The 22,920-nt window shown below is 42.8% G+C and overlaps 1 protein-coding gene across 17 annotated transcripts in view; it reads right to left on the reverse strand.

Moving 5' to 3' along the window:
• Positions 1-22,920, reverse strand: part of gramd1bb (GRAM domain containing 1Bb) — a 97,702-nt gene that overhangs the window by 21,721 nt on the left and 53,061 nt on the right. For 7 of the 17 annotated variants that reach the window (XM_035153645.2, XM_047339476.1, XM_035153630.2 and 4 more), the window contains 3 exons: positions 7,681-7,891; positions 4,340-4,360; positions 2,530-2,553 (listed from right to left, as the gene is read on the reverse strand). In XM_035153645.2, coding sequence (XP_035009536.1) covers positions 2,530-2,553; positions 4,340-4,360; positions 7,681-7,794 — 159 coding nt within the window. In that variant the 5' untranslated portion in view covers positions 7,795-7,891. Of the gene's footprint in view, positions 1-2,529; positions 2,554-4,339; positions 4,361-7,680; positions 7,892-8,670; positions 9,335-17,835; positions 18,230-18,389; positions 18,902-22,920 lie in introns of those variants that run through there. The other 10 variants (XM_035153634.2, XM_035153637.2, XM_035153636.2 and 7 more) reach the window with 6 other exon arrangements.

Consider the following 22,920-nt stretch of genomic DNA (forward strand, 5'->3'; position numbering starts at 1 on the left):
GTGTGAAACACTCGATTATAACAAGTACCAGCAGGCGTGAAGGTCGAGCTGGACCTCACATTCCTTCCTGCCAGAAATCACAGCAAGTTATCCACACTGTTTAAATAGCAGAGACGCGTGTCTGAGGTCGACGCAGGGTGAAATTATCTTTCAGTTCACTCACTTTTACATATTAATTATTCAATTATAGGAAACTTTCAAAATAAAAGGATTTCAGAGGAAAATCTGTTTCCTGTCGTGGAGAAAACTGAAAGCAATTTCACTCCAAATGTACCATACCCTGCATTAGCATATTAGATAAACTGTAGAGTCATATGAAGGCTATTATTTAACATACATTTACTACAATATGTCCACCATTTTACATGAAAGTTGGTCCATCCAACATGTGCTGTGAAATTATTCTAAGAATTTTGTCAAAATTAGTTTTCAATAATGAAACAATTCAAATTAATAACAAGTGAAATGATATCAACTTCTTAGCAGTTGTGTGAGAGAAGATAATATTCAATGCACTACACCACATTAAATTAATGATAATGGCTGTTGATATTCATGAAATATTTCCGAGGTGATTTCCTTCATTACTCATTTCTGTTGCAGTTACAATCATTTCTGTTGCACTTCTATAACAGCAGGGGGCAGCAGAGATGTATCTTAGTCATGACTATGACATTACAACATTTTCCAGCCACATGAACACACTTTCCGCTCCAACAGTCTGAGAGCAAAGGTTCCAGAGGGGAAACATGCAGGTGATCATTCAGAGGGTGACAGAGGGAGGAAGGTGTTCAGTGGGAGAAGAGGGGGATAAAAAGTGATATCCAGTGTCTGATTACAGCACTACATTAAATTAAAGCACAACATTTAAACCTAAAGTAAAAAATAATAAAACTGTTTAAACTTTCGTTTTAAACTTTTATGACGTGTAATATTTGGACTTTTCCGAGCTAGACTTAAACAAGTTTGAATAACTTTCTTGTTTTGACCTGTTGGAAAGTCAGCCTCAAATTGTCATCCTAGTTTTCATTTGGGTGAATGTCTCCTTTCAAAACCCTGATATCATTTATCTATGCCTGTGCCCTGGGGTCGTGTTGGTTTCCTGTTCCTCTGAAAGGGTTTGGTTACGCAGAATGTGCCATGTTAGCGAGCAGCCAGCTGCAGTGGCAGGACCCGAGGCCCGGTTGTGACGATAGCCTTGCTAATGTGGGCTAATCTGATTTGAAGGTGACAGAGACACGAGAGAGGAATTACTTTGAGGCCAGTGTCTGGATAAGGTGTACGTGTCACTGTGCTTGACTGAATGCGAGTTTGTGAGCTTTATGACGGCATTGTTTACATGAAGGGAGAGAGAGGGAGAGAGAGAGAGAGAGAGAGAGAGAGAGAGAGAGAGAGAGAGAGAGATTTTTCATTGTGATTAGAGATCAAAGAGAGGGAGAGATAGAAGTAGAGAGAGACCTTCACTCAGAGTTTTGCCTGAGTGATTGTACGACTCTAAACTGAATAATTCAGGTCACCACATATGTGTGACTTACAAAGATCTCATAATGGCATAAAGAGCCTGTAAAATATTTGTGTGAAACATAACCTCCGCCAAGGAGCCTTTGTTTGTCAGTTATTCAGCAACATTATGCAAAAACTACTGGACCGATTCCAACGAACCCTGGTGGGGGGATGTGGTATGGGTCAGGGTAGAATCCAGTACATTTTGGTGCGGAACTGAATCAGAGGGAGGAATTGTTTCCGTTTTTTTCTATTTTCTTCAACATTGTGAGATAGCGGCATTCACATTTTTTTAATTTCTCAAAAACATCTTTATGAAAAAAATCTTAAGTAGAGTGCTAATATTCATGAACACGTGGGATTTTGCATGGATCTGGACGATGATCTGGATTGTGTGAATCAAAATGAGTATTTTTAGGAGGTTGATATTTATTCAGTTACTCTACTGTCACAACATATTCCGTTCAACTCTATCAGATAATGGATATTTTGCCTGGGTTTAATGTTAACAGTTTGCAACATTTCTGTGTACATGGTATACAATATGTGTTTGATGCAATACAAGTATATACAATATGGTGACAAAGTGGGCAACCAGCATTGGTAGAGGTATATGCTTTCCAAGTGCCCTTCTAGTTGACAAATGTACTAGCAGAAGATAAAGCCTCATACAGAAAATAAAAGTGCAAGTGATGGTTTTAAATCCTGTCCTGTCATTGCAGACAAATACTAGGGTGACGTCTGTTTTCATGTCAAGCTGTCATTTCATGCTGTGAATGTCAGATTACAAGACATTTCAAAATAAACAGTTTTACACTGTTCACAAATCACCGTCCGATCAGATTAGCTCGGGGGATGGGAGGCACTGGAAAGGACACGATGGACTGGAACTATCAGAGGGAGATCCTACTGTCGCATAGCCACAGAGGAAGTGGAGGGCCGGGGCCAGGGTGGGTAGGTGGTGGTTTCATGGGGGCCAGCGAGGGATTGTGAATGGGTCAAATGAAAACAAGAAGAAATGCTTACTTTAATCAGGTTTAGTCTGTCATACTGAAAAGAAAATTAAAGAGAAAGCAAAACGTTAACCAAAGCAGTGAGCAACACGGACATGAAGAAGTAGAAAATGTTAACTGCTCTACTGAAGCTGAGTCTAGCTTGTGTGTGTTACACATGAATCCTGACTTGATATTGTGTTATCATCATATGGGCCCTTTCTGCACAGGAGGGGCGGCACCCCTGTTTTTTCGCTGAATGCACTCTATTATTTGGATTGCATTAGGGCTAGGGTGATCAAGCTCACGTTGCTTGGACGACCTCACGCCATCTGGGGTCACGTGACTGCTGCTGACCACAGAGGCTCACCAGGGGGGGAGGGAGGGAGAGTTTGGTGGGGGTGCAGAGGCACAGAAACGAGGAGTGATGTAATCAATTGGGATATGGGTCCCTGTGTGCATGAAAGCAGCTTGTGGAACTTTGCAACGGAGCATCATGAGTCTGCTAATCACGCCAAACTCACATTTACTGTCTCCATGTGTTTCACTGTCTGTCCTATGTCTCTATATAAGTGGGACTATATATGGACTCCCTATATGCTCAGCAATAAATTTACCGTGTGACAAAAAAACTAAAAAGAACGCAAGATGAAGTCTGACGAGTAGAAAATTAGACGGATGAAGCAACAGTGAGGGCGATGAACTAAAACGTGACACCAATCGCACATTTACAGGATGGGGAGGGGAGGGTGGAGGGGCTTGGGAGGGATTTTGGACCTGTGGTGCACCGGTGGTGGTGTAAAGAGCGGGACAGCACTCTCTCATGTGGCAACAGAGAGGCAGCTCAAATAATGATGTCGCCCTGCAGCTTTGGAATGGGACCCTGGCAACTATTTTTTTTAAGAGTTTATCCCTCTGTGGCCGGGCATGTCACACAGCATGAAGGACATAAAGCTCTCACTGCCAAAATGTAACACCTGGATAAGTTTGTGAAAGAAAGGGATGGGACAGGGGCCAGAAAGAAGCAGAAGAATGAAAAGAAATGGGACAATTATTTGTGCTATTAGTTAACATTTTTTTCTTCCAATTTTGAGACCCTTCTCAACTGGTCAAAAAAAACACTAATACCCGCTAACACCTGGCTTTTGTCTGCAATGGGAATGGACACAATTGGCATTCACTCCCGGGTCAAATGACTCTGGAATAGACTTAGGTTTTTATCAGCTCCAGCTCCGATCAGTTGTGATGGAAACATGACATCTGGGTGAACGTGCTAATTTGGCAAGACAGAGAGGTGAGAGAGCCCCTCAGTGCGTCGAGCGTGACACACCGGGGAAAAAAAACAGAGAGGCAAATGGGAAAGGGGTAAATCGCCTTTTTTTTGCGGGTTTATGCTAAATTATACTTTATTATATCTGTGTTTGTGTGCTTTTTATTCAGTTTATTATATTTCTTTACATTTGAACAACATAAAACAGTATATCCTGACATGAAATTGTGTCTATGCTAATGTTAATTGAGATATTTAAAAAAGTAATCAGGAGTTGCTACATTGCATATCACCAGAAAGGAAAAGACAGGAGAGGAAAAAGGAAAGGAAGTGAGTGAGGTTCGGTGTCAGTCTCAAGGAATGTCCATCTGCTATGATTGTGGGTGCAGATGGGGGCTCGTAACAGTTGCAATGTGCCAAGGAACAAGCTGGGTTCAGAGGGGTGAAGCATTGCAAACAAGGTTTGGACATTTCCACAGAGCAGCTCACAAGACAAGAAGTGGGGCATCGGGGTGGGGTAGAAAAAGCTGGGCACAGAAATATTCGAAAGAACAGAAAAAAGAGTAATGCTTACTTTGGAAAGTCGCTTGTGAGACTAGCATGCAGTCAGGAGAAGAACAAAGAAAAAATCAGATAGAAAAAAAATGAAACTGAAAAGAAAAAACAAACTGCAAGAAGAAACAGCTGAAAGAACCAACAGAGGAACTGAACAGTCATTATCAGATGGCACACGTTATCACATGGCATGTAGCATCAGCAGCAGAGAGAGAAGACGTGCACACTGTGGTGTGGACACAAAAAAATCAAAGAGCCAAAAACAAACAAAAACAAACAAACAAGTGATTTAAAACAGCAGAGACAGATGAAGACGAGGTCAAAGATGGAGGGAGAGTCATGGATCATTTCTAACACTTAATGAATGCTGAGCATATAAAAGAGCCATATGCTCCTTCTGAGAAATATCCTGAATGTGTGAGAGATTCAACTTCAGCTGAGAAGGAAGACGATGCAGATCAATTCACCTAAACACCAAAAACATCAGTTTTTAATCAATACGCCTCTGAAATGACCACAGATGCAATTGGCTGCTCTTTCTGTTGTTGTCCTTTATACTTATTTATGAAGAGTTAAGACCCAGGAGCTTTATGTGCCATCCTTACACTTTCATAATATACACAGCACATAACAACAAGCAACAGAAAACAGCCAGTAAACCTCTGCCAGTGACAAAAAGATCTCCAATTCGCTGTTCAAGGTCTAGTTCACATTTTTTCAAGTCTGTCTTAAAACATTGAGAGTTTTTGCTTGATACTTAAAGAGATCCCTTCTAATGCACTGCCAATGTGTAATATGGGGCCAAATCTACATTCTGTGCAAATTCTGACATTTAACTGAAGTTAATATTAGGATTGAGAGTGAGAAATCATCTTCCAAATCTTTTGATCATTTCTTTCCTCGCTAGGCTGTGAAAAACGCAGAGTGAAACAAAGAATGTTTGTTGTGAAGTTAAATGGGAACCATGTTAAGAAGGGATGTATTGATAGCCAGTTGTAACAAGAGTAACAACAAGGGTGCATGGAGAGAACATACCTCCACCAACGCCCTATCTCACCTTGTTAAAGCAGGTGAAAAAAAACTGTATAACGCCAATGAATTAAACTACCAACTGTAAAATATAAACCCTCTCTCAAGTTGTTTGCTTTGTTTTGATGCTATGTTATTATATATTTGCATAAAAGCAATAAAGACTAAAGGAAAAGGGGGTGGGGGGGTGGGGGGGAATCCTGCAGCCGTCTGTTTACTGGTAAATCTAATGATCCTCCACAAAATGATATGCAAATAGGTTCAGTAGTTAGGTAAAGGTAAACATTTTAGCAACAAGAACCTTCTTCATTATTCATATAAGCTACTGCTTTAAGACAGACTTAAAATACATGAACTTATCCCATAAACCTAAACTCCCACACCATAATCAATACATTTTTAGGCTGGAATAATTTCTTGAATGTCCAAAATGTTATCTTAGAATCAGAAGAAAAAACATATATATGTAAATATGTGATGTGACCTGTCGATGCATCTTGTGAAAATCCATCTAAACAATTGAACCATACTAATATTGAAACAAACTAAAAGAGTCTAAAACAACATTATATCCACTGAGGTAACGAGTATCACTAGATAAGAAGGGATGTGGTGTTTCTTTTAATAAGGTGTAGAATCTAACTCTTTGACAATAAGCCTGTCTTCATTGTTACAGTACTTTGGAGAGGGTTTACTGCTGCTGACAGCGGCTGCACCTTATTTAAAGTGTGGAACAAACTATATCCTTAAATTGTCCGTTAACTTCCTTCATCCTACATCACTGGTTCCGACCTTTAATTCCAGCAAGTGAATAAGTACCCAAGATTTGTCAACACGACTCATTGTGTGGGATAACTCAAACTCTGCTGTGTGATGGGGTGAAACTGGCTTTTACTACTTCATCTCAGGTCTGGAGACCGGACCGCACAACAGCATTTCAATGCTCAACTGTCCCGTTTATCATTCACCTGTTGTTCTTAGCAGGACGAATAAAGAGTTCAGAGAATGGGGGGGAGAACTTGAGATGTGAAAAATGAAAGGCTGGAATGGAGGAGGAGAAGGGTGAAATCTCTCCTGAGGGGGGAGACTGATAGCTACACTAGTTACATGTCAGTATGTACAAATCAATAACCAATCATAACACATACGTCACTGCACAACTCTAACGTATTTGTGCAGTCACAGTTAATGGATGGCTGCACGCAAGAGTTTACACATCATCTCATGCAGGAGGACAGATAGATATGTTATCTAACGCAGTACGCCAGGCCAACAGTATGACGAAAGCAGTCGCCAAACTTATTTTACCGTTGTCTTATGTACTCGTTTTCTACTTTAAAAAGAAAACATGACATATTCTGACTTAAAATCAACATTTATGTTAATGTACAACCCTCATTTTGATGTGGTCTTGCAGTATTTGCATCTAAATGCATGTAACAAGTCTAATCACATGTCATGTCCGCTGTTATGTCTATGGTGAGATATTACTCATAGTTTCAAAGACGGCCTCTCACAACATTCATTGTCTGAAGCACCTCTGTGCACCACAGAGTGCCTCATGGTTTTTCTGTCCCAGGAAACTCTCCTCATAAAAGCCGACTCTTTTCAGCCGAAAGAAAATTCCATTGAACGTTCTTGACCCAACTGAGAATGTAATGTGCTTTTTAACTACATCCATACGACCACGTTTTCAACTAAAAACACTAAAACGGAGAAGTTTGGAAACGATGACACAGACACTAACAACCGCTTGCTCGTTGGATCTTTTCAGTCACGACATAGCCTGATTCGTCAGGCTCCTATCACATGACCCCCTTCCAGAAGAAAGTGACCAGGCATTAGCCTCGGCCACCAGTGTAGAACACAACATGGATAATCAATTAAAAGTGTTGTTGACCCTGTTGTTTTTGCTAACAGCTGTTGTGCATTTACATTCTACATTTTACTATTCACAATTGCTGCTTCTCATTTGTAGCCTAGCTCTCTGCAACCAACAACAAAATGCTTCCTGTTTACACCAGCATGTGGATGCTCAGTGTACGCGAATGGTTTTGTGATAAGCGTTTCCAGGCGTGTTCTTATGGCCGGACTATTAAACTCGTACAGAGCCAAAATGCTTCTGTGGACAGAGATGGTTTTAGTACGAGTACGAAAGCGAATCAGTACGGATGCAGCTTTAGAGTTCAAAAATACAGAGAGCAAGACACAAAATATGTTTTAACCTCTAATAAAACAACATCACATTTTAAACTGTGAGGCTAACCTCTATGTCTACATGTCCTCACAGGTCCTCAATCAAGTGCGAAGGAACATCTCCTGGTCACTCACCTTCGAGTTCTTTCCCCCGCTTCGCGCTGACTGCAGGGAGTACGTTCTCTGGACGACCTGCTCGGGCGTGGAGGGGGACTTGTCAGAGGAGTGGTCCGAACCCTTCTCCACCATGTTCTCACCCTCCTGGGGCTGTGGCGTGGGAGAGCGTGAGCGTTTGCGTAGGACTGGTGAGCAGGCAGGTGTGCTCTTGTTTGAGTTACTGGCAGTGCTATAAGAAAAAGAGAGAGAAAAAACATGTACTTATTCATTTTAATGTTACTTCACCTTAAATCAAACATTAAGGACAACATACATCATGGAAATCATACAATCACTCCTTGGATATATTGATGCAGGCAACATGCAATGTAATGTCGTTTACAGATCAGTCTTCAAAGCAGCACAACACGCACGCACACACACACACACACAGAGTGTCCTTACAGTTACATCACTTGAAGCTTAACAGGCTTGAAGCACCATGTGCTAACTTGGCTAATAACAGCTAAGCTAATGCAGTAAACAACAACAACAACAGCAGCAACACCAGCAGCAGCAGCAGCAGCAGCAGCGAGGGAAACACATTTACACGCATTACAGAAAAGTCTTTCTCACTAATGCCGCACTTACAAAAGAACAGGGACATCAATATGTTTGTTTTGTAAGCCTACGGTCAATTTAATTAAGAAATGTACCAAGCCTGGAAAAAAACAACCAACTCAGGTTGTCTCGACCCTGACATTTATAGAGGTGTGTCGTTCAGATCCCATCAAAAATCCGGCCTTGCGACGATGAAAGATCTCTTTCCCCGAAATACTTAAACTGTTTCCATGCCTGCAGCAAAGCCAATGAGCCAGAGTGGAAGACATAACAAGGATTAAATGATCAGAGACACAGTGCCAGGTGGAAGGCATAACTCCAACTATCCAAGTAGGCCCATAGCATGTGATTCTGTTATATCAAATTAAGGTAACGTGTTGACTTTTACATGGGGATTTGCTTTAATACCTCCACTGACAGCTCTCTAACCCAGTCATTCCCAAAGTGTGGGCCGTGGCCCCCTCGTGGACCGTGAAGCCACTGCAGGTGGGCCGTGAGAGGTCATCAGAAAATAAATAGATAAAAAAGTTATTATTACCACAAAACATTTATGATTGATTTAAAAAAAAGTTATCATCACAGGTAATGAAACAAAGACATGAGATTTAAATTCCACGTTGTTCTTATTTTATCTGACCTATATAGCAGGTGTCGTTGTATTTGCTGACCATCACATTAACACTTGAACGCATCCTTAGCGGGGGAATCATAGGTGAGGGAGAACTTTGTTGTCTGCTGGGTCGAGCAAGATGGAGCAGAGGAAAGCTGCTGATGACGAAGGGGAATCAGAAAGTCAAACTGAATCATTCAAAACTAAAAAGAGGACTCGCAGAAAGGACTCAAGTGAGTACCTTGAGTCCCAGCCTGTGTGTATGCTGTGCGCTGAGATGCAAGCTAACGAGATCCTGGGACCATGTAAAGTGTGCTGCCATTTAGAAACTAAACATGGACAATATTTATCCAAGCCTCGAGCATCTTTTAAAAATACGCCGAGAGAGCATCGGAGCCAGCTACGCGGCTACATCACCTCTCTCATTAGGTGAGTTACAGGTGACACAATGTCACTTTACACGATATGTGATTCAATATCAAGTATATCGAGATAAACTGCTTGAGGTGTCTTACCAGAGGAATTCCAGTGTTAATGTCAGTTTATGGACATGTGATAGTGAGCGTTTTTTTCGGGAGGGGGGGGGCCTTAAACGCCTTAAGTATATTTGGTTACGCCTCAAATGTGTTTTTCTTCTCCCGTATATTCTTGTTGTGCTCTGCTATACAAACAGTAAGAATATATTTTTAACAATACCCTATTTGCACTTCATGTTTTTTTACATTGGTTGCTTTGGAAATTGTTACGCTTAAATGTGGATGTTATTGGATTTGCACTGCATATGCCTGCGTTCATATACAATTATTTTTGCTATAAAATTTATAATATGTATGATTCTGGTCCTGTGTGTGGATCATATAGTTGTGATTAAAGGTGTGGGTGGGCCGCACAAATTTTTCAGTTTTCAAATTGGGCCGCGGCATTCTTAAGTTTGGGAATGGCTGCTCTAACCGGTTGTCTTAAGACGGGTTGTCCTTGTACTTTCATTGTACACTAATTTACTCTCAGCGAGCCTCTTTGATCCAGAACTAGACTCTTATACACACTCAGAAAGAAGACTTCTCCTCAAAATGACAGAGGCCAACAAAAGGCTTTGCAAGTGATCTTGGAGGCAGCGCGCCCGCCAAGCTTGGTTACTTGACATGGTGTTATGAAAGCCATTACGTCACTGCCAGCCAATGGTCGCTGTTAGTGGCCATGAATTACTGATCTACTGTTGCATTCCGGGCTTCATTGCAGCTTAGACCAGTGAATCATAGAGAACAGCGCTGACAGCCTCTGTCCGACTGTCAGGCTCTGCAGTACCAGTAGCTGCTTGATATTAAAGGGGAAGGGCATTGCAGAGTCTTCACAGCTAATTAATACAGGGGGCTGGGTAGTGCTTGTGTGTTGTGGTATCACTGACATCAATTCATGCGATTAACAAATGGTTTGCTTTTCAGGGGATGGACATTGTGACTGTACAGTACGTTGTGTTCCCTACACCGACACTTGAATAGTCCCTGCTGACCTGATTAGGAGTAAATTGGTCAAAAAATTTATTATTTGAGATGATGCTATCGTGCAGAGCAATCTAAAGGTTTCTATTTGCTGTATCTTAAAGGAGGGTTTTCTGAAACACTATCTTATCTATTGGAATCCTTTTCACGTTCTGATAACCATCAATAAATAAAGTCAACTTTAGGTTTGGTGTCCATGGCACTCAGACCACTGTACGAAGCACGAACAATTATTTCATTCGGTCCAAATGACATGATTGGCTGGCATACTTGTCTGTCACTGTGCATGACCGGAGTCATGGTAAAGTTATCTGTAGCAGCTGTCAGTCAGTACACATTCATGTGTTTTGGGGGCGTACCTTTGACGAGGGGGTAATGAGAGGGGGTGAGATTTATCGGTTGCATTTTTTTTTAAAGTGTAGCTTGCTCTTGCTAGCTTTTCCAGGATTACCAACCCTAACTTTAAGCATAGTTTTCATATTTTTTTATATCGATTTCTGGATTTTAAAGCTGTATGTCACATCCATCAGTGTATAACTCAGTAAAAATCCATGGAGAAGCAGAGTGCCTTGATATTTAGCATAATGATAATCTCTTCCTTGACTGTACTGATATGGGACCTCAGATATTGTACCGGGTATGTCAGCTTTCATTAATTAACAATGCAAGTTGATTGTGAAGGCCTATTGGTGTTTGACTTAATTCCATTTGTCCGGATCAGGTCAAAATCAGAGGAGGAGACCTGTGTTGTTTTAGCTACTTTCACACAAATCACTGTGCATGTATACGTGTGCGGCTATAATGCAAGTGACTGCCATTCAGTAGTGGTTACAATTCAACAGAACACATCCCCTTGATGTCAGCTGGAGGAACCCCCCTGTTTCAGATTTTTGTCCAAATATCTCTGAACCATTTCTCACACTGGCTCACAGTTCTCCTCGGTCACAGAAACACAATAATAAAAACGTGTTATCTCCTTCCAGGATCATTTCATCATCATATGCTGTGGACGGCTTATTAAACATTCTGTATTCTAGTCAAGTCCAAGTCGTCAGTTCACTCTCGGGAGCCACTGTTGGCCCTTAAAAATGCACTACAAATAGTTTCACAGGAAGAGAACATTTTGTGCGATCAAAAGTATTTTTTAGAAAGATATATAATAAGAGACACCTTATGGGCCTTGAGAGCTGATGTATGTCTAGCAGAAAGGCACACATAGTGAACCCTTGTTTTTTTTAATTGAATTGAATTAAATTGTGGAATCGTTATTTCAATTATAAGAAAAAAGGAGCACTAATAGGCGAGAGAGACTCACTTTTCTTAGTATTATACTTTCTAAAGATGACACCATCTAATTATGCTTAAAGCTACATTTTGGACACATCATACCAGGCCATATAAATGTAGGGATATAAATTAATAATAATTTTGACTTTTAGGTTATATGGGGTTCTGTTCCCCTCACACTAGGCTATACTTTGTAAGTAAGTGGTGAGAGTAAGAGTGTATGTGAATGGGCAAAGGACAGCTGGTAATGAATGAAGTATCACACTCACTGTTAAAGTATTCTCCCTGCCTTTTATTTAAAAAATGTTGTTACCAATTATGCAGCAGTATAGTAGCTTGTGTACCTGCACAATGTGCAACTTGTCTGAGAAAGGTGACTACACATGTGATGTTTTAATCAAAGCTTATGATCAGCTCCTTTTCACAAATTTCAACCATATTTATGGTTTAGGCACAGAAGCCACAAGAACAAACTGAAAACAGGATCTCATTTACGTATCATGGTGTTTATAGAGGATGTTAATTTGCAACAGTCATTCTTAGAAAGGCTTTTCTGAAAGTAAAAGGTAAACTGAGTTCTACATGATTCAATTCAGTAATAACATAGCTATAAAAAACTAAAATCAATAAATATTAATAATATGGATGCCAGTTTGAAGAAATTAGCAGCAATGGGACTATGAAGAGAATCTGTTCTTACTGAGTTTGCATCTGAATCTGGGACTGCCCGACTTCATGGGAAATCTTTGAAGATCTTCACCAACCTCCCATCTAACCCAAGAGCATCTGAACATGCTACCCAAAAACCACAGTCGATCACTCCAAAGAATAATAATAATAATAATGCTACAGAGCCCATGCTGAGTCACAGCGATAATTTTTTGAGGATTACTTTTGCGTTCTCTTGCAATATTGTTTGCATTATCTCACAATATGTATTGAATTACCTTGCAATAGTTTTGCATATTGAAATGACAATCTTGCATGATGTAGATGAGCAACTATTGCAAGACAATGTGAGACATATTCAGGGATGTCCTCCCAAAAATGATGGCTGTGACCATTTGGGGGGTCCGTGCTGTACATGCATACACTCATAAAAAAACAAAAACACAAATTAGGCAATTTCCCCTCCCCTGCAGACAAAGAGAGCCTCTCTATATAATGTGACAGTGGAGTCATTTTCCGAAGTAATATCATGGCTTGGTTACTGATGTCTCATTCAGTTTTCTTCATACATTGAAAGGCACATGCACCCATGCACACGCGCTGTGGGGCTGAGTGTAAAGGTGCAGCACTGGGTAGGGTTGAGGTCTAATGTGAGGTTAATCCCCGAGTGCATCTGAGGTCATTATTTACGCAACTAAAAAGTTTAAACATTTTGATTGTATTTGTTTTACCAGTGGCATTGCTTCTTTGGCAAAAGAGGCTGGGACAAACCACTGACATCATATGCATTAACCCTTGTGTTGTTCCTGGGTCGGATTGACCCAGAGTGTGTGTGTGTCTGTGTGTGTGTGTGTGTGTGCGTGAGTGCGTGTGATCATATGCAAGCCCTGGCCGGTCAGGGTTAGGGTGACCCAAGGATTGTCATTATCCAATTCTCCTGGAGTAATTGACACCAATGGATTGTCATTCTCGATTGTCATGGGAGGGGTCATTTAGACCCCCAGAGAGGGCGCTGTGGTGCTCTGTGGGGTCATTTAGACCCACACCTGATTCCAATTGAAATCAAGGGGGGGTACATTAGACCCACATATAAGTCTCAGTGTGCCACTCTCTCACGGACCATGGCACGATGTCGCGTCAGGAGCGTTTCACCAGAGAACAGGTTCTCCAACAGCTATTCTCCCAGCAACCATCCTCTGAACCCGAAGAGGACGCGAAAAAGAGCCAGACCGAGAAGCGGACGGACAAGGAGATGGAGAAGCAGACCGAGAAGCAGACAGAAAAGCAGACCGAGAAGAAGACGGAGATGGAGACGGAGACGACGGCGACGAAGACGACGTAGACTACGACCCAGTGGGTGATGCTTCTGCAGATTCTTCATCCTTGGAAGAAGAAGAAGGAGGACAAGACCACGGCGACACCACCACCACCGGACTCGTGGAAAGAGAGACCTTCCCGTCAAGAAACGGGGAAATAACATGGTCGTCGAGGGCGTACGGCCGAGAGGAGGGCCACTGCTCCTCCTCCTCCTCCTCTGCTGCGGCTCAAAGCGGGGTCCCCCGGGGCCCCACGATCCACGCGACGTCCCGCACCGGTGACCTAGCCTCGACGTTCCGCCTGTTCATCACACGCCGGTAGAGAACATCATCCTTGAGATGACGAATCGGGAGGGTAGTCGAAAATACGGTGACAAATGGAAAGGGATGGACGAGACCGACCTGCGCGCCTACGTAGGGCTGCTGATCTTAGCGGGCGTGTACAGGTCCCGGGGCGAGGCCGCCGCCAGCCTGTGGGGGCGAAATTTCGTGCCACGATGCCCCTAAAACTCTTCCACACGTACTCCAGACTGCTGCGCTTCGACGACCGCGAGATGAGATGCACGAGATGAGCCACGGACAAATTGGCGGCCGTTCAGAGGTTAGTCTTTTTTAAAAAAAATTTTATTATTATTATGTTATGTTATGTTATGTTAGTTATGTTAGTTATGTTATGTAGATAGCGGCTGCTAGTCCTCGTCCTCATCTCATCTCCTCTCATCTCTTCTCCTCCTGTTTTTCTCCCTAGGCCGGTGTCCATTCCGTCAGTACATGCCCAGCAAGCCGGCAAAATACGGGATCAAGTCATGGGTGGCCTGCGATGCGAAATCAAGCTACGCTTGGAAGATGCAAGTGTACACCGGAAAGCCGAGCGGCGGACGCCCAGAACGGAACAAGGGGTTGCGGGTAGTGCTCGATGTAACGGAGGGACTGCACGGTCGTAACGTCATGTGCGACAATTACTTCACCTCCTACGAACTTGCGCGGCAGCTCCTGGAGAGGAAGCTCCCCGTGGTCGGCACGGTTCGGAAGGACAAGCCCGAGCTCCCGACCGGGCTGCTCGCGGTCAAGGGAAGAGAGGTGTTCTCATCCAAGTTTACATTCACGCCCACCGCCACTCTTGTGTCCTACATCCCGTCCTCAGCGACCGCGAGGACGGGAAACCGGTCATCGTCTTGGACTACAACCACAACAAAGGTGGCGTGGACAACCTAGACAAGGTGATCGGAACGTACAGCTGCAGGAGGATGACCGCGCGCTGGCCCCTGGTCGTCTTTCACAACATTCTCGACGTCTCTTCCTACAACGCCTTCGTGATATGGAGAGAGATCAACCCAGACTGGATGCTGGGCAAGCGGAACAAGCGGAGGGTGTTCCTAGAGCAGCTGGGAAAGGCTCTCGTGACTCCGTTCATCGCACGAAGGGAGCGCATCCCCCGCACGGACTCGTCCGCCGTGGTTGTGAAGGCTGTAAAAGCCGCCGCCGCCGCCGCACAGAGAGCTGTTGACTATGACGCTCGACCTGAGTGTCCGGCCTCCTCCATAGCCCTAGCAGCAGCCCCGCTCGGGGCGAGTAAGAGGAAGAGGTGTCAGATATGCCCCAGGAAAAAGGACTGTAAAACTCACACCGTGTGCCGTGGGTGTAACAAATACATCTGCAGGGGCTGCTCACTTGTCTATTGCCCTACGTGTGCGTCCTAATATGGGGTGGGCTATGTGAGGGGGCCAACAGCCGGGGGAAGCAGGGACAACACAAGGGTTAACATGACAGATATGTTGTGGTGAGCAAGATTCACCATCTTGAGGATAATCTCTCTTTTTCCCCCCATGCAAAAAACTGACAGGATATCTCTTGTTACTTGTTTTTAGCAGAAGAGGAATTCACATTGTGCCCCTCCTCTCCAGATTCACAGTAGTAAACAATGGGAACACGGATCCATCATCAGCATATGAATGGCGATCAGCCATTCACACAGCAGATTGCTCTTTGAACCAGCATGGGTGAGTGGAGGGAGTGAGCATGCAGCTGACACAAGCAGCTGCTGCTACATGTACAGTACATGTCTGGGACTACACACTCAAACAATATTCCGATGCCATGAAGAAAAACAGACTACTGGGTTGTAATCATAAACAACAATGCGCTATTTAGTCTTTTCAAAATAAAAAAAGGCTTATTGGAACTACAGCAATCAAACAGCTCAAGCCAGTGATGGTAGACAGAGGGCTGCATTGACTAAGTAATTCCAAGATTGCGTTCTGCATTTACCTTCAATGACTCACTATAGGGAGAGAGCACTAACAAACAATTTAACAATTAAAAAGCCATATCACTGAGAGCAGCGCCCACAGGACTACGAAGCTCAAACAAAGCTCGGCTTAAACAGAATATTGCTATAGCAACAGTGAACTGAGAGAGAGAGAGAGAGAGAGAGAGAGAGAGAGAGAGGTTTAAATATTCAGAACGTGCGACTAAATATACTTCACCATGTCTGTCCACTGTTAGAGATGCTGCCTGTACAGGAAATACAGCAGGGAGGAGACGTGACAGAAAATGCATCACGGCCCACAATGGCTTGGACAATGCACATTTGATGAATGATTTCTGAACCTCTTTATACAATTATCCATAGATCAACACCTTTGTTCACTATGGTATTCATTCTGTAGTTGTTTGCATTATTTTGTTTGATGTGCACAAGCGAATTAAGACCTCATTAATTCAAGTTGCTCCAAAAAAAGGTAATAACAAATTTTATAATATATCTTATAATAATAGCTAATAAATTAGTTATAATACATTCTGCATGGGACCCTATATGGAATCATTTTAGGTACAGAGCAGTGACTTTGAATGGTTTGAAAATGAGATGGATACAAATTAATAACTGAGGAAATTCTCATTACCCAGTGCTGTAATTTAACATAAATATGTAACTTTGGCCACCAGGGGGTCTCTCACTCAAAACAATAACAAAAGTCCTAGTTTGATGACGTTGTGAAGCAGCATAGGATGATGGGACTTGTTGGCTTCACCACCATTGCCATTGAAAATCTACTTGATGCTACTCAGGCACAAATCATGTTCACAGATGAGGTGTTAAAGTTTTATTTTCATTACACAGCAAACAGAAACACATAATCATGATCTATTACGAGTGAGCAATACAAACAGTGGAAGGACAAAACTGCTAACTGGCTAACTGGCTAGCAGTTTGTTTTGTCATTATACCATGAAAGTTAATGCAAAGACGGAAAAACCATGGGTAAAGTGGATTTGACGCAATCTAGGCGACATTATTGGTTGGTCACATACATCTTACTGTATGTGGCATTACTAACAACAAGACTATTAAGACATCAAATCTCTCATTTTGTACTGCGCAGCATGTTCATTTGCATATTCGAAAATGACTGGTCCCAGAGGCCTGAGCACAGAATTCATCTGCATTACTGAGCTCTACACAGACAGACAGACAGACAGACAGACAGACGACTGACTTCAAGGTGCTGATCAAACAGGATCCCCACATGTCAATCATTAAAATAGGTCAAGTTCTCACATATAGAGTGCAAGAAAAAAAAACAGAGGGAAACAAGCAAGCTGCTTGCGCCACTTTGTTACAGTCTTTTCTTTAAATAAGCTCTAAAGCCCTAAATCCAACGGGCTCAAGCTGTCCAAACGCTCGGCTTCACAATAGAACAGAGTTCCGGGCCTTTCCGAGGGCCCCACTTGTTTTCACAGTTTTGCTGACCCTGGAAAATTCCCATCTGGCATTGGCCCCTCAGCTCTGCTTGGTTTGAAAAGGCCACGAGGAGCAAGAGCAATCACTGCGCATGCACGCACAGGAATGCGCATGCAGTACACAGAGGCAGACATAAACATGGGCACGCGTGTGGACACGGAGCACATACGCTCATGTATTGCAGAACTACATTACAGTTCCATTTGCCTCGACTGAAACGTCACACTAGTGATGTCAAACGTTATCTACAAAATATTGCAAACTCGAAACACGCTCACATTTAAATACACCCATGAAATGCATGTATTATATAACCGGACCCATCCTACCCCACCCATCTTCTCTGTCTGCACACGCACACTGGCACTTCAACACACACACATACATACACACACACACACACACACACACACACACACACACACACACACAGTGGTGCCGCCATACCCCTGCTGAAAGACACGGTCCCTCAACACCTCGCCGTAGCAGCCCTCCAGACAGCGACAGCCCTCATTGGCCACCGCCACACACTCAAACACCACCATGTCCTCGTAGGCAGCCCCCAGCAATGAGCTGTTCATCCAGCGGATCATTCCACAGACTGTGCAGTGCACTCGTCCTTCCTCTCTCAGTGTAGAAGAGGAAAGGTAGATGGGCAGATAGAATGGAAAGATAGAGAGTGAGAGAGTGAGAGAGTGAGAGAGAGAAAATGGAAGAGGCACGCAGGGAGATTTTCTTTAGCAGGCTTAGGGCCACTGATCTTGCCCTGCTAGCTCTGATCTCCTAATAACCAGCTTACATCGCCCTTAACACCACCTGCCAAAGAAAAGGCATTGGTGGTCTGAAGTGCAGCTGCCCCTCCTCCTCCTCCTCTTCCTTGGACTCTCCTTCTAAATAGCTCATGCTGATCTTGCCAAGCATGGAAACTAATCATTATGCAGCCTCCGTGCAATTTCGCCCAAGTGCAGGCAGGTAGGCAGTCAGTGGTTCCCAGCACTAACCTGGTCGTAGCCATGTAGAGAGCCGCTCCACAGCGATCAGCCCTTTTCAAACGGCTTCATTCATGCAATGGGATCCGTGGATGAGGCATAGGAGGAAGGAGAGGAGGTGGAGGAGGGGGGAACAGGAGAGATGAGAGAGGGATGAAGGATAAGGGGGAGGAGGGTGGACGAGTTCCGGAGCATGCCAGAAGGATGGGAGGAAAAGGAGGAGGAATCGAACGCAGCAGAGGGAGATAAAACGAACGGGTTTTCCCGACAGACGGAGAGAAACCACAGACGATCCGGATCAGTTTTTCCCCCCCTCTTTCTCTCTCTATCATTCACTCTCTTCCCTTTTGTCTAATTGAGGCTGATAAGCTCCTGTTCTATCTTGGCATCCTGCACTTTTCCATTCCCCCGTTCTCTTCGTCTGTCTGATTGCTACATCCGTTATAGTATCCAAGAATGGCTCTTCTCTGGCGATTGCTGCTCCCTGTTCACAGAATTTCACGGCTGCAGACTGACAATAGATGGAGGGAGATTGAGAGAGAATGTGCAAGTGGACGGAGAGAGAGAGAGAGAGAGAGAGAGAGAGAGAGAGAGAGAGACAGCGTCAGAGCAAATGAGAGAGAGAGAGAGAGAGAGAGAAAAAGAGATGGCTTTCACTTTGCATTCCACCTCTACTTGGTGCTAGTGCACTGAGCCTGCTGCTTCCTCAATTATTCATGTGCTTCATGAATGGAGGGGCTGACATCACCAGCATTCAGGTCACTTTACATTCGAAGCTCCCACTAAATCACACAATAAACGAGCTACACACACACACATACACAAAACCGTGATATGTATATGTTTATAAATATGTATGTATATACAGAAATATACATATATAGATAGCTACACACATACACACACCCTGTATATATATTTTTTTTATTTAGCAGTATATATAAATATATATGTGCCTGCATATATGTAACAAACATACATACATACATACATATACACACAAGCAAATATATTTATACATATACATGCAGTGTGTGTTTGTACAGTATATGTTGCCAGTGCCTTGATTCCAATGAAAATGCAAACTCCAATGCAACCAATAATTACAATGAATACCCAATTACAAAACCAATATTAACTTTATTGATTGAGCCTCTTTGCTAATCACTTGTAGTCCATTAAATAAAGTTAAATTAAAAAATATATAATTTTAATTTATGATCTATTTTAAACTGTGTGACATTCAGACCCTCAACTATTCAAACTGCACTTTAACACATTGTCAAATGCACTTTTGGTCAATAATCTTTCCTGCTGCAGTGTTTCAGCAATATTTACTCTGTATTCATATTTGAAAGGATTAACTACTAAGTTAATTCATTATTAACTTGATTTGCTGCTACATATTGTGCATATATAAATGATTTAAACTTTGCACTTACTTTCTCCTATGGCAGTTGGACTTTACTAGAAACATTTTCTGTGAGGTTTATGAGATTTACTTTATAGAGATAATGTGTTTTAGAATTATCAAAACCTGTTATTCCCTTTTATGGAGGATTTGGTTATTACAAAAGTAGATTGTGAAGTTTGATAGTCCAGTTTTCATGAACAACAATTACTGAATTCCATCTTACTGCTTCAGTTTCAGGGTCTAGTCAGGCTTCCTTGTCATCCACCATAAATTTTCAGAAAACTGGCAAAAGAAAATGCAAATCCATCCACTGCCATATGTCATGTATTTATTTGAGGAAGGTTACAGTCTCCTTATCACTCCACACACATCTGTTTTTATCTGCCTTTATTTTTCAATCTCCTAAGTGGCTAAGCTTCAGTGACTAACAAGTCACTTGATTCATCTACGAGCTGAGTAACGAGCCGTGTGTTTTGTACATTTAGATTTTAGTGATACATCAGCTTTTCCACCTCCTTCAATCAATCAGTAAATGTCACCTTCCTGTGGACAAACCCTGACAGGCTTCATCCAGGACTGGAACTGGGTGTCCATTACTGGCTTACCAGTGTTACACACTTGCATTACACGCTTACTGTAGCATGTACAGCCTGTATGAGCTAATTGGTGAAGATGCTTCTAGAAACTAGAAACCTATAAATATAGATTTATTTTTATGGAGTTTTGTTTGTATCTAAAAGGTCTGCAAAGTTCAAAATACCAAAGTCCTTGATAAGGGAGCTCCCCCCTCACAGAAAAAAATGCTCCTAAAGCTCCTCATACGCCTCGATACCTCTGCATCATTGTGACATCACATGACATCATGAGGCCCTATTTTTGCATAATGCACTTAGAGGCTAGTCTGACATGCCACCTAACAAAACCAGGTAAAGCGAGAGCGGAGGCCGACATTTCCTACATATGCTAGAGGTGGTCGACCAATCACAAAAGAGTGGGCCAGCGGGCCAATCAGAGCGGATTGGGCTTTTATCAGGAGGGGGGCCTTAAAGAGACAGGAGCTAAAACCAGGTGTTTCAGAAAGAGGCAGCAATGAACAGTATGAGGAGAGTGATGTGTTTTCTGAAGATGTACGTTAACAAGAATGTAAGCATGTAAACCTTTTCAAGTAATAACACAAATTAAAATTACAAACCTGACCATGAGCAGAATATGCCTCATTTAAAAAGGAGCCAGCTAAAACCTGTGTTACTATTAAAAAACAGCCTTTCCACTGCTCATTCTTTTTTGAGTGACATCCTATTAACACTAAACCAACACTGGCTGGTTGTCTGAACATGCCAGAAAAGGTAATTTAATCCATTAATCCATTCAAACATACATAAAGATTACCGCAGTCAGTAATCACCCATGTGTCTCTATTATGAAGCAAACGGAGCCCCCGAGCTGTGCTGCTGGAAAGACTTGACCCTGGGGCTGCAGCAGTGCTGGCTGCCTCTGTGGGAGCGCTGAGCGGAGCCGTGCTGTGGAACAAAGGGAGCTGGACCACTGAGCCGGACAACCGTGTGCCCAGATAAGCCAGCCCAGCCTCACACCAACAACTGACCTACTTAGGAGACCTGTTCTCATTGTTGTTGCACCCGTGGGACAGAGATGGTCAAATGGACCACACACTCACAGACGTGGTATGTAAATAACAGCTGTGGGCAGTTGATTCATTCATCTTGACCACTGATGACTGACATGCTTGACAGGATTGAATAGTTTCAGTTTCATTTTAATAGTGGTGCAGATTTGAGCCGAACGCACCAGAAATGTTAAAGACAAATTTCTCTATCTATTTGAGAGGAGGGCGTGCTGTTTACCAAGCTGTCATGGCAACACCAATGTGGCGACATCCGGCTATGTCTCGGCCGTGCAGTTACCATGGCAGCCTGTCAAACCATTCATGTGCACCACCACTTGAAATGTTCACAACTCCAGTGAGAAAGAGAGTGCTGGAGGAGAGAGAGCGAGTGTGTGTGTGTATCAGGGGGTGATGCTTCTGCATAAAGCATTAACACACGATTAGTTATGTACAAAGACCTAGAGTCTAAGTGCACTTTGTTTTGAACATGTCTGAAGTGACAGGAGTGATCAGTCGGGTCCTGGTGGCTGATATTTCTATTTTCCTCACAGCAAGAAAACAGTTTGAGAAGAGACATCACAACACTTTTTTGTGTTGATAGATGTGTGTGTAGGACTTCAAAAAAGCTAATAAAGAGTGAAACCACTGACTGTTTTTACCTTTCCTAAATCTATTTAAATCCAGGCCCAAGAGCATAACTTTAGTCTTGTACTCCCAGACTTAATTAAAATGCTTAATTACCCTCACTGTGTGGAAACCTAACATAGACAAGCCTGTTACAATTTTTGGGTTCTCATTGAAGCTGTGACCCTCATACCTCTGGGTAGAATAACCTGTTTTAAAAAGCAGCTATAATTATACTACCTGATTTAAATTCAGGAGGCGATTCAGAGGTAATTTAAGTACCCGGTGGAGATGTCGGAGAGTGGCAGTAGGGGACAGGAAGCTGAGAACCGGATTAAGCCCCTGTGGGACACTTTGTCCCAGTGGGACGGACACAGCCACCACCATCTGCAGGGGATATACAGGCGGAAGGAAGCAGGCAGGGTGACACAAAGCCGTGGGCAGAGAGACGGTGAGAGGGGAGACGAAAAGTGAGTGTGCATATGTGGTCTCAGTGTGAGGAAAGAGAAATCAGGTGGATTGAGGAAATATGAGGGTAAATTTTTTTTACAACTCAAATATTGTAACATTTGTCCCACAAAATAAAAGTGCTGCAGTGTTTGTACAAAGGCCCAAAAAAGGAAAAAGGGTTGGATTCCTGCACACAGCAGGTTCAGCTCTGACCCGGCCCTTTGCTGCGTAACTTCCCCCATTCTCCCTCCCCATTTCATGTTTGCACTGAACTCTTAAAAAAGGCAAAAGTCCCCAAAACTATCTTTGAAATAGATCCTTTTGTTTAAATCATTTTCAATATCTCATCAAAACCATGTCACATTTGCATTGAACTCCAACTCTCAATTTAGGCATGGGTTGAATAATTTCCCTAAAATACATGAATCAAT

Source organism: Hippoglossus stenolepis, chromosome 4 (assembly GCF_022539355.2).
Source record: "Hippoglossus stenolepis isolate QCI-W04-F060 chromosome 4, HSTE1.2, whole genome shotgun sequence".
In the NCBI taxonomy this organism is placed as follows: Eukaryota; Metazoa; Chordata; class Actinopteri; order Pleuronectiformes; family Pleuronectidae; genus Hippoglossus; species Hippoglossus stenolepis.